Source organism: Ascaphus truei, chromosome 19, assembly GCF_040206685.1.
Source record: "Ascaphus truei isolate aAscTru1 chromosome 19, aAscTru1.hap1, whole genome shotgun sequence".
Lineage (NCBI taxonomy): Eukaryota > Metazoa > Chordata > Amphibia > Anura > Ascaphidae > Ascaphus > Ascaphus truei.
The window spans coordinates 7,954,156-7,966,682 of NC_134501.1; the positions used below are offsets into that span (position 1 = coordinate 7,954,156).

The window sequence follows — 12,527 nt, forward strand, 5'->3', positions numbered from 1 at the left end:
CATGATCTTCCCCACAGAACTTTGCATCTTTGGTCCTTTTCTGCTGCACTAACAGCCATTTAGTGAACCCCCGAGCCAAATCTTTGCCAATCGATTACAGGAGAACAGATCGATCGGCAACTTAGCTAATCATTTGTCAGTGTACAGATTGTAATGTTGCACTTATTGAATGGAAAAAATAAAAATAAATTTAAAATGGCAGCTTGAACTGCAGCTTTAACATGTCACTGCCATTACATGGACCTGGTCCTGCCCTAGACGTTAATACAATAACAGCTTGGAGAAAGGGTTCTGATCGCCCTGGTGACCTACAGAAGTAGCAAGACTTCCTGTCACATGGAGCCGCGGCTGACATCGTAAAGCTGCGGCTCCGGAGAAGGTGCTGCAGGTTTCACGTTGCGGGGGTCCATGCCTCCAGATCAGAATCCCCCCCCCCCCCCCCCCCGCATCGATAATCCCCTGGCACCTCTGGGGTGGTTGCGGTTCCACAACTTTCCCCCCGGTGACGAAAAGGTTTGCTACATCTGTATATTTCTGTTGCCTTTGCTGTGTGGGGAGATCCCAGATGAATACGTTCTGCAGAGGACATCCTTTGGTTGTTACCTAATGTTTTGTTGTTTTTAAACAGAAGTCATGCATGTGCTTCTGCCGATTACCAGAAGCGTTCTTCTGTCCTGATAAATGTTTCCAGTGAGTTAGTCAAGTTACTTGTAATTAAGAGAACAGTTGTGGGGAAAAAAGGCTGAGCGCAGCAAAAAACGAAAGGCTGGAGGGGGGTCTAAATAACTGGTTATTTAATGGGAATAACAGCCAAAAAGAACGACAAACATGAGGTCTTCTAATTAGGAGGCCCTGTAATTAGGAGGTTATGAGACTTGCCATCTGTTTATTTAGATTATGTCTGACCATTGTTTGCCTTCTTTGTAGAGCTGTCTTTGGATGTAGAGTCCCCAGTTCATCAGATGCCTCAAGATGGAAGTTCGTCTTCTGAGTACTCCAGTTCTCCTTCAAGCCCCATGGGACTCCAGACCCGGGAAGAGAGCTCAGATAGTGCCGAGGAGATGGATAGGCGTAAGGAAACTTTGGTTTGGGGTTTCTTTTTGGAGGAGTAGTTGAGAAGAGGTGAATAACCGTTATTTTTATTTAGGTCTCGGTAGGCACTCTGATTGTGCTGAGAAGGAGAAGTCTGTCTTGTTGGTGAATCACTTTACTTCAAGTCCAGTTCGCCCAACAGCTCAGGTGTTACCAGTTCAGAATGACACAGGCTCCAATCCTTCCAGTCATCACCCCATGCCACTTCAAATCATGACGGGGGCTTCCTCTCACATTGCTCCAATCCATCTTATGAACACAATGCACAAATCGGATAGAGGAAACGCAGAGTTAAAGCTGCTTCAGTCTTGCACGCACTCTCTCTTGACTTCCGAAGAAAGAAGCAAAGGCTCATCTGGTCCCAGAAGCGGCATTAAAATGGAGAAGAGCTTTGGAAACATGATTGTGGATGTCAAATCCTCACCACATCCATTGCAAGCTGGGCCAGTGCTTTCCATGATGCCTGAGAGCAGTTCCATGCAACAAACTGTTAGCTTTGGCGTGAGGGCCAAAATAGGACACTGTGCTCCCGGAGAACGAACACTTAAACCAGTCCAACAACCAGCACTTGTGATGGAAACCAGTACTGCTGCCACTATGGCATCCACTACAGTCTTCCACTTGGCACGCCCGCCAGTCAAACTTCTCGTATCGTCATCTGATTCTTCGCTTGTTGGACAATCAACATGTTCCAGTGTCTCCCCTGCAATAATGAACCCCAGAAATGTTCTTTACACCGCCAATACCAAAGTTGCCTTTTCTGCCATGAGTGGTATGCCCATAGCTCAAATGCCAAGCAACTTCTGTGCAAATAATAGCACTGCCTCTTCAAGCAACCATGCCTCTGCGTCGTTCGCCAACGTGGCAAATCTCCCAAGCTGCCCTGCACCTAGTTCAAGCCCTACTCTTTCCCCCACTTCTGAAAACAGTTATTACAGTGGAAACACGCCTACCGTAAACATCCAGCTTTCAAACCAGACTCCCAGCCACCATCACGTTCATCACCACCACCAGCAGCAGGCCGGGTGCACCGTGTGCAGCTCCTGCGGCTGTAGTGGAAGCTGTGGCTCCAGTGGCATGGCTGTAAATTATGGTAACTATTTCCAGCATCCTTTCTCAGCACCATCTATGTATCCATTCCCGCTGCTGCCCTTCAGCCCCATGTGCAATAACGGCTACATTAACACTCGGCAATACAACAACAGTGCTACTTTTCCTGTAGTCCATACAACGTACAACAACAGCCTGAACCCGGACTCCATGCTTACCGGGCAGCCCAGCTTCTCCTTACCCCCAATGCAGAACTTTATAACTGGCACAGCAGGGGTGTACCAGCCTCAGGGAATGATGGGATCCATTAATGGCACAGCTCACAAAAAGAATGGGAACCTCTCGTGTTATAACTGTGGGGCGAGTGGTCACCGAGCTCAGGATTGTAAGCAGCCGTCAATGGATTTTAATCAGCCAGGTAAAAACTTGCCTCTGAACACTTGATGGAATACTTGCTTGCTAACTATAGTTTATTTGCCCATTACGATGAGCCGGGTAACCAGGTGTAATATATTAATGAAAACAGAGTACTGTTTTGTGTATGGATGTATATGTTTTAAATATCATTGAAAGTTTCCATTGTGATATCTGTTCTAGAGGAGCTTCCAGATTTTGAAGGCGTATGTGCCCTATGGTGCAATTAGCCATCACCCGTTGGTAAAATGTTCAAACGAATGACCGCGAGTAATCGACAGTGTATCTTTTTTTGCAGGTACTTTCCGTCTTAAGTATGCCCCGCCATCGGACGGACTGGACTCCGCAGAATAACCCTTAACTTGGAACTCGATAACACGTGACAAATCATCTTAGTTGCTCTGCGTCAATGATGTGCTTCACGTTTAAAGGTGCTTTACTTTGACCCAGACTGGAGTGAAGTAACTCCAGGGACTTTGTTAAAATATTGCCAAATTCTCCATTGGAATATACTTTATTTTTATTTTTTAATGGCAACAAGATAAACCTGGCCCAAGTAAGCCTCCGTTTTTGTACAATTTGGGATAAAGAACATCATTTTACTGACGAAGAGTTTGACATTTCCGTTTTTTTTTTTATTTCTCGACTAAGGTATAACAAGAAACTAGTGGGGCAGCTAAAGTAACATTTCAAGGTAAAGTCTGAGAATCACTTTTACCTCCAAGAGAGGTAATCGTCCTGAGTTAAGTTTGTTTGACTGCGTTGAGCGCGTCTTGGGCGTACATAAAGTAATAACTGATCAGGAAGGTAATCACTGGGTTTTTTGTTTTGTGGATTGCACTACGGAAGAATGTATCATTTTTCTGGAAACGTTGACCGTTTTCTTGGGCTATAGGAGAACGCCTTGCAACCGTTCCAAACGCATCGGATCATTCAGAACTTTACACTACGTATCCAAAGACTCCAGTGACCGGAATAACAAAGCCTGCAGATTTTCTCTCCCCGTGGCCTGCCTTTTCATAACACTTTCCCCCGTGGCCTGCCTGTTCATAACACTTTCCCCCGTGGCCTGCCTGTTCATAACACTTTCCCCCGTGGCCTGCCTGTTCATAACACTTTCCCCCGTGGCCTGCCTGTTCATAACACTTTCCCCCTTGGCCTGCCTGTTCATAACACTTTCCCCCTTGGCCTGCCTGTTCATAACACTTTCCCCCGTGGCCTGCCTGTTCATAACACTTTCCCCCGTGGCCTGCCTGTTCATAACACTTTCCCCCGTGGCCTGCCTGTTCATAACACTTTCCCCCGTGGCCTGCCTGTTCATAACACTTTCCCCCGTGGCCTGCCTGTTCATAACACTTTCCCCCGTGGCCTGCCTGTTCATAACACTTTCCCCCGTGGCCTGCCTGTTCATAACACTTTCCCCCGTGGCCTGCCTGTTCATAACACTTTCCCCCGTGGCCTGCCTGTTCATAACACTTTCCCCCGTGGCCTGCCTGTTCATAACACTTTCCCCCGTGGCCTGCCTGTTCATAACACTTTCCCCCGTGGCCTAACAGTTTTAGTACTTCATCTTTTCGAAAATTTGCACTTTATTGTTGAAATGTTGCAATGGAAGTAGGTTACAAATTAGGAAGCAGAGCACGGGCGGCCAACGCCAGTCCTGAAAGGCCACCAACAGGTCAGGTTTTCAGGATTTCCCTGCTCCAGCCCAGGTGGCTCAGTCCAAGAATGAGCCACTGATTGAACCACCTGTGCTGAAGCAGGGACTGACTGAACCACCTGTGCTGAAGCTGGTGGGATATCCTGAAAACCCAACCTGTTGGTGGCCCTTGCGGACTGCAGTTGGCCACCCCTGGTCCAGGGCCTTGTTACATTTACGTGTAAAGGTTTTTCTGGGGGGGGGGGGGGAGAAGTGTTCTCAAGAAGATGAATGAGACATGAAGAAGCCTCCCTTACTCACTACCGAGTTCCTGCAAGCAACAACGGACTTCAAACATGGTAGACCTAAGTTTGGAAATGAATGCGTTCTTTCTCATGGCCGATTTGCAACAAAGGGCTCCAGAGTGTTTGTTTTTGTTTTTCTCCGAAGTCAAAACGAGTACTGTAAATTCTAAATGCAAACTTTTACTGTTGGTTCTGTCTCTTTAAAATGTGTCCTCCGAATTTCAGGATATCTATTTAATCCCCGCTGGAAGAGCTGACCGTTTGTAGCGGAACGTGCTCTACGAAACAGTATTACCGAAAGATCAGAATGTTCTTTCTTGTTCTCCGAACAAATTGACCCTTTGAATTGTCGGCAAGATATACATTTATGGTGCGTCTTAAATCCCTAATTTGTCTTCGGGCATCGCCACAACATTAACTCGAGAACCACTTCAAGTAACAGTATTTTGAGCAGTCTGCTGCAGGCCACGGAGCCTGGCGGAGCTGTCGAACACGAACAGAATTAGCACTAAATCCTCGATCACTGCACCAGGAGCTAAAGAAAAGGTTTCCTGGAACACCATTTCTTTGCTTCCGTGAAACCAAAGATAGACATGGCATGAAACGTGGATTAAAAGAAAGAAAAGTGGCACTTATTTAAAGATTGCTACGTGCTGGCAACACACAACAATTCAGAGCTGATCAACGGTTAACGATGCACCCTTCTCGCCCTGGATCTTTAGCTGTGATTGGCTCTGCCCACCCTTCTCGCCCTGGATCTTTAGCTGTGACTGGCTCTGCCCACCCTTCTCGCCCTGGATCTTTAGCTGTGATTGGCTCTGCCCACCCTTCTCGCCCTGGATCTTTAGCTGTGATTGGCTCTGCCCACCCTTCTCGCCCTGGATCTTTAGCTGTGATTGGCTCTGCCCACCCTTCTCGCCCTGGATCTTTAGCTGTGATTGGCTCTGCCCACCCTTCATCGCGCTTTGAATCAGCTCCAATGTTTTTCGATCACGCAAACAAGTTGTTTGCTGTTACATTTATTTCTATGCAATGAAAACACTAAAGCAGAGGTGGCCAACTCCAGGCCTCAAGGGCCACCAACAGGTCAGGTTTTCATGATATCCCTGCTTCAGCCCTGCTGGCTCAATCAGTGGCTCAGTCAACTGTGCTGAAGCAGGGATATGATGAAAACCTGACCTTTTGGTGCCCCTTGAGGGCTGGAGTTGGCCACCTCCTGCACTAAAGAGTTGTATGATATGTTTCCACACTAGAGTGTTATTTGAAGTTAACAAAATGATGGTGGGCTTGATGTCTGTGTATTGCCCCTTCACTCCCGATAGCCACTTACTTGTATGGCATGTTCTAACCCCGTGGTTAACGTTTCCGAGTTGTAATATTCAACTTTTGTTTGCAATGAGGCAGCAATGCAGCAGGAGGGCAGCACATATGGTGGCTTGCTTTAGGTGCCTTCTTATCCCTAAAGCAAGACACTATATATGTATTCCTTCAGAGCGCGGCTGTAAAACAATGGAATGAAGGGGCCAATAAGTGGAATGTGTTGTTTTCCTGAGCAATGCTATATACATATAACGGAGCTGCTGTGAGCTGGTGCAAAGCAGCCAGGGTTATTCGCAGTGCGGTCGCGCTGATCTGGGCGCGGTCGCACAGAGACTTCAAAGAGCGATTCCGTGGGGTCGTGCTCCAATTGGCACTATCTTAGTTTATTCAATAACCCTCTAAGCCAGGGGTGGCCAACTCCCAGTCCTCGAGGGCCACCAACAGGTCAGGTATTGGGGATATCCCTGCTTCAGCACAGGTGGCTCAATCAGTGCTGAAGCAGGGATAGCCCCAATACCTGACGTGTTGGTGGCCCTTGAGGACTGGCGTTGTCCGCCCCTGCTCTACGCCTTAATATGTTTTAACAGAAGCCACGCACGTCGCCTTGTGATGCGACTGACAATGTATAAGGAGACGTTTTGTTTTCTATGTTTACTATTTTTAAGATCTCCAGTGGCCTTTTGCCACGGCCTAAACGTGCCACGTGCGCTGAAAGCCAAACTTCTTTCTGTTTGTTTTTCTAAAGGAATATTCTAAACTTGAACTGTATTTAATTACATAGGAGTACTATTGCGTATATATATTTTTAAACAAAAGAAATCCGTGTTTCTGCCTCCTTTACCTATTATACGTTGCTGTGGCCAGTACACAAAAAACAAAAAACACTCGCACACAAAAACAGTTGGTTCGGAAACCGAGGAATCCGACAATGTGATACTGGTTACAGGACTGGTTTTTTTTTTAACTTGTTCCTTGCTGCCTAACAAGAATAACTTGTATGTGGAAGAATTCTGCACTGTCGTACGTTTGTGGATACGCTTGGTCCCCGTGTCCTTCACTTTATCTGTTGTAGTTGTTTAGGCTTTGAAACGAGCTTTGTTTTATCTCTTGCCGCCGCCCCCCCCCCCCCCCCCCCCGTTCTCACATTAAGTGCCCACAGTTGCCCTTATTTGAAAACTTTTTTTTTTTTTGCTGAAAAAAAACCCAACTGCTTTGAATATCCTCATAGCACATATATTTTTGGCTTCTTGGCCTGCACAGTCTGTGTTTGTGGCTGTAATCACACAGGAATGCAAGGGTTAAACTGCTTTCACATTCATTACGTAACCCCGTGAGAATGGCCCAGCAAACCCCCTGCAGGGCCCAAGCATTTTACACATAGGACTCTGGAACCGACTCTCTGCTCCCTGTATAACACCTATAGGTCTATCTCAGCGCTGGCCAACTCCAGTCCTCAAGGGCCACCAACAGGTCAGGTTTTCAGGATATCCCTGCTTAAGCAAAGGTGGCTCAATCAGTGGCTCCGTTATCATTACTGAGCCACTGATTGAGCTACCTGTGCTGAAGCAGGGATATCCCTAATACCGGGCCTGTTTGTGGCCCTCGAGGACTGGAGTTGGCCGCCCCTGGTGTAAACTTTTACATCCATTAAAAGGGGCAGGAAGAGACATGAGCCCATCAGCAGAGGAACCCCATTGCAGCAGCATGCTTTGCTCACTGTCCCCTTCATTACTACACTCTCGGTTCTGTCATTTTCATTGTGTGCGTTTGAGCAGCTTTTTTTAAACTGCGATGCTTTCTTCGATGACATCGCGACTGTGAAATAGAACAATTTGTATTCCATTTCATTTGAAAAGAGTAAGAAAGGCATTACTTTGTATGGCATGCTTTGTACACCCCTAAGGCCGTAAAAGGGTCATTCTGCTATTTTAACATCAGAATAATTTGCTTAGTCTGTGAAATATCTGAAACTAGAGAAATCATTCTGTGATATTTACTAATACAAAAGAGATTATAAGTGGCACACCACTGTTTAAGGAAATAATTTCTCAAGGTGTTTATATTTGGTGCTCACCTTCCGTTGATCCTGGCGTCCCAAAGCTGGATCCAAAGTAATAGCAAGATAGGAGAGAGGAAGAGGCACACAAATCGTAGTGTAATCAAATGATTTTCAAATGTATTAATGCATCAGAGCTAACAATAGTAACGTTTCAGGACAAGCAGTCCCTTCCTCAGACCAAACACCTCGATACATTTGAAAATCATTTGATTACACTACAATTTGTGTGCCTCTTCCTTTCTCCTGTCTTGTGATATTTACTAATGTATGATGACCATTTAAAAAAAAAACTTATTTTGCTTTCATTTCAATAATTTATTTGATTAAGATCAAATAAGATCCGTTGTGTGTTCCATCAGAATCGATAGGATAAAATGCTAAAGGTATATAAATTAGCCATGTGAAATGATCTGTCAACCGCCAGCACTCGAGCCTAGTGAAGGTGAAACACAACCAAATGTTGTACTCTTAAATGGCCTTTTTGTATAGGTGACCTTTTGCTTTTGTCGGCATAGTTTTTAGGTAAGTTTCCTAAATGTATAATTTTGCTAATCGTTGGTTCCACTGTAACATCACTAGGAAACCCAATGTCTGTATATTTCTTTCATTATTCCCAAAAGCCTGAATGAACATTTTAAAGTTTTCTACAGTTTAAAGCTATTAAATGTGTTTTTGTTGCAATGCATCTTCGCCTTTTCATCTTTTTTTTTTTTTTTGGTGTGTGCGTGTGTGTCAATAGTTTGTCTGCCATCAAATCATCTCAAGGGGGAGGTTTGAGGGTAACTAATGCACGCGGGGTACTTTGCCATCCCATCTGCACCTTAAAAATGTGTAATGCGGCATAGAGGACCCATTTTCTTTAATCCTTTTTGCACAGGGATGAAACATTTTCTTTCCCAAGATAGCAAATCTTTTACAGGAAGGGGGGGGGGGGGTGGGGGCGTGTTGGTCCCTTTCTTCCATGTAGTAACAAAGGAGGGAGGGAGAGTAGGCGATATGAGACCTCTTATTGGACCAACAAGTAGTTCGTATGTTACAAGCTTTCGAACCACTCGGGTTCAGCACCCTGATGATCCTTCATCGGGTATGCTGTGGAATTGGTTTGTAGTTGATATGTTACAAGCTTACGAACCTCTCCGGGTCCTTCATCAGTATCCCCAATGAAGAACCCTGAGATGTTGGAAAGTTTGTAACATATCAACTACGTGTTGGTCCAATAAATGTATCATACCCCCTACTCGCTCTCCTCCACTAAAAGTAGTAACAAGAGGGAAACCTAATACTGGACGTGCTCTTGTTTTAGGCTCTGCAGTCTTTTGTTGTAACCAATGCTTTACGTTCTTATTTTTGGTTTCTATTCTTTCATAAAACGCGTGTGCATTGTACAGCAAGGAAGACTTAATCCCGACCTATTGCAGATGGTGATGTTCGTTCATTCACCTACAGAAAGGGGGGGGGAAAGCGAGAATAAACCATTTCTTCTTGTGGATGTGATCTCTACATTTTGAGCCATTTTGCTTAAAGCAAGTTAATTCAATGACAGTATTACAAAATGTGCATGTGACTTTATAAATATTTCTAAAGGTATTGTAGTTCTGTAAATATTTAATAATCAGCTCATTTGACTTTGAATTGTAAATGTCAAGTATTCGGTTATTGGATTTTTTTTAATGTTTTTATTATACTTTGTTAAAAAGGTAAAAGTGTAAATTTTTAGAATGACGTTTTTATCTAAGTAAATTTTATGTACTGAAGATAAAATATTGTTTATAAAAAATTTTTTAAAAAACAAAGGAAAGATCTAACTGTTTTTGTTTCTTTTGACTGTTCAATGCTTTTTATTTTTGTCTGGACATAAATGAATTTATTTAGTCTGCATACATTTTACAGTTAAATAATGAGATTGTGGCATCACAAAGACATTTTTCCCCAGTATTTCCGGCTTATCGCTCTTCACGGTTCACGGTGACCAGACGTCAAGTGTCCAGTTTCCATGTATTCCATAACTCAAACAGTGCAGGAGTGAGCTAAACACCTGTCTGGTTTCATTCGTTGAGCACGGGAGCTCCGTGGCACTTGCCTTGGCCATGTAGCATTCTCCGCTAATTGTGCTGAACATTTAAAACCAGAGACAGAACATGAAACACAGACAGAGCTCAGTGCTACATCCATTAACATAACACATCCATTAACACAGATACACGGTACAGTGCCTATATATATATATATATAGATATAGATATATAGAAAGATATATTTTGAATAAAATGGTCTTTTAGTTTAACTCTTTGGCCAAAGTGTCGTAAGCCCTTGAGCCCCTCCAAGGCAGACCACTTCTCAAGGGTCCTAACACTAATATAAATTCTTAATAACCTGTACATTACCAGGAAGAATGATTTATAATAAATCTGTCAAAATTAGTTGCATAGTTCTAAGTCTGATTTGAAGCTCTTATTAACCTGTACAATACCAGGAAAAGCACTCTATTAGATTTGTCGCAATCAAACTGCATGCAAGTTCCCATGAGTGTGGAAGGTGAAATGGAGTGAGCTTTAACCATTTAAAAGTGGGAGGGGGTGAGCTTTAAACCTGGGAAGGAGGAGCCACCCTCCAAATCAGCTAGGAACAGCTGAACAGAATTGCAAAACATACAGAACCCCCATAAGCCTCTGTGTTTCATGTTCTGTCTCTGGTTTTAAATATATATTGCCATGCTCAGTAGCACTCCTCTTTGACACCTACACGCATATATATATGTTGTGGGTATTTTGGGGGTTCAATATGAGCTTATGGGGGTTCTGTATGTTTTGTAATTGTGCTGAATGCCCTCCATGAAAGCAAAGTGATTTCTCCCTTCATAGTCCTAGATCTGACTAAGAAGTTTGCATGTTATGTTTCATACATACAGTATGTTGGGAAAAGGTGTGGGCAGCACCAGAGGCCATTTTCTGGCCAGCACAGTTTTGCCACCACATCTTTACCCGTCTCTGGACTGCTTTAAGGGCTGTCTTATGTGGAAATGACAATATTCTTAATGTAGTGGTGAGAATCAGCACACCAATGGAAAAATGATAAAGCAGAATAGGAGGAGCGTGGAACCCACGAGCGCCCGAGTCCCTAGATAATAGCAACACACTAAACAAAAGGGATCGCGCGCACTCGGGGAAAGAGACGCTGCGCAGAATGTCAATCAAAATGGAATATTTACTCAATCTATACAAATGGGGAGCTCATAATGGTAGCGACAAAGCTTTTATTTTGTTTGTTTCCACCCCTCTTGTACCTTCCTCCCCCCCCCTCCTTCCCGCATCCCCATTTTGACGTTTTTTTCCCCTATCCTTTTTGTCACGCCTCCCAGTGATCCGCCCCTTTACCAATGCAATTTTTAATTGCCCGCGTTGTCCTGGATCCTACTTATGAGCTCATGCGAAGTATTCATTGCTCTCATCCTCTTTAGCTTTTCGCCACCATTTGTATAGATCTACTTGATCTAGTGTGATTTATATATTTTGAGTAAATATTCCATTCTGCGCAGTGTCTCTCCACGAGTGCGCAGGATCCCTTTTATGTTTCGTGTGACAATATTCTTAATGTTTTGTAGATCTTTTGTAAATTCCAGCAATATTCTGCCATAAAGCACCTGCCGACGCTGGAAGTTATCCCGTTTAATCAGAAATATGGTCATTTTGTTACTGATATATTAAAGGAAATGTATTCCTTTTTGACTTGCACTATACTACATTGTGGAGTTACCTGTTGTGCTGCACTGATTTTATTAGAAAGCATCCCAGCTATTTTACTCCACAATCCGGATCATTTGAATGTTATTTGTTGGGATGATGTGGGTCAGTGTAACAGCCAGTAAATTGGTGTATTGCTTAAGGACAAATTCTACTGATTCAACTTAAACACCTACTGCCGCAGCAAAAGACCTACTGCCAATGTGTCTCAAGACTCTGACTTTATTGTTCCTACCAGGGACATATTAAATAGCAATATATACCAGGTATAAATGGATAGGCGTTATGAATTAGTCCTTGGTAACTGCGCTGGTTATAAAGGCAGGTCTTCTTGATGGCTGTGGTACCCAAAAGGTAAATGCCGCCTTTCTTTTAGTGCTTTCTGTAATGATTAATTTATGGGTTGGTGCACTCCCTACCTATTTGCCCTCGTTAGCCAATAGGAATATAGGCCTTGTTAGAATGGGGGTAGTTGCTGTCCCAGGGTGGGTGGTCAGGCCCCCCCTATGGAGAAGTGGGGGCGGTCACCATTTTGTTGCCATGAGTGCTAAGACATGCATTATGCATGCCTTCCTGTCCCCTGCGGGTACTTGCAGGTTAATACATTATCAAGTGGTTGGTTTTTTTTTTTAACTCAGGCCCAACGAGGTTTCCTATATAGTGATCGATATCACCATATCGATTTAATTTTCCATCTGCAGTACAGATCAGTTAACCAACATTTGAAGCAGCCGTTTGCAATTTTTTCCCCCCCGTTAAATGTCCTGTATTTATTTATCTTATTCTTCATTCAGGAGATTAAGCGAGTGAAATATTACGTGTGCGGCAGGTTAAAATGAATCCTTCCCCAGCCCCCAGTAGCCTCAGAAGGTAGCGAGTAAGAAAATCATTATTGTGAACACTAAAAA

General features: G+C 43.9%; 1 protein-coding gene across 1 annotated transcript in view; it reads left to right on the forward strand.

Annotated features, from left to right (window-relative positions):
• Nucleotides 1-6,951, forward strand: part of ZCCHC14 (zinc finger CCHC-type containing 14) — a 29,250-nt gene extending 22,299 nt beyond the window's left edge. The window contains exons 11-13 of the mRNA XM_075576434.1: nt 928-1,071; nt 1,148-2,560; nt 2,855-6,951. Coding sequence (XP_075432549.1) covers nt 928-1,071; nt 1,148-2,560; nt 2,855-2,910 — 1,613 coding nt within the window. The 3' untranslated portion in view covers nt 2,911-6,951. The remainder of the gene's footprint in view (nt 1-927; nt 1,072-1,147; nt 2,561-2,854) is intronic.
• Nucleotides 6,952-12,527: the final 5,576 nt, after the last annotated feature.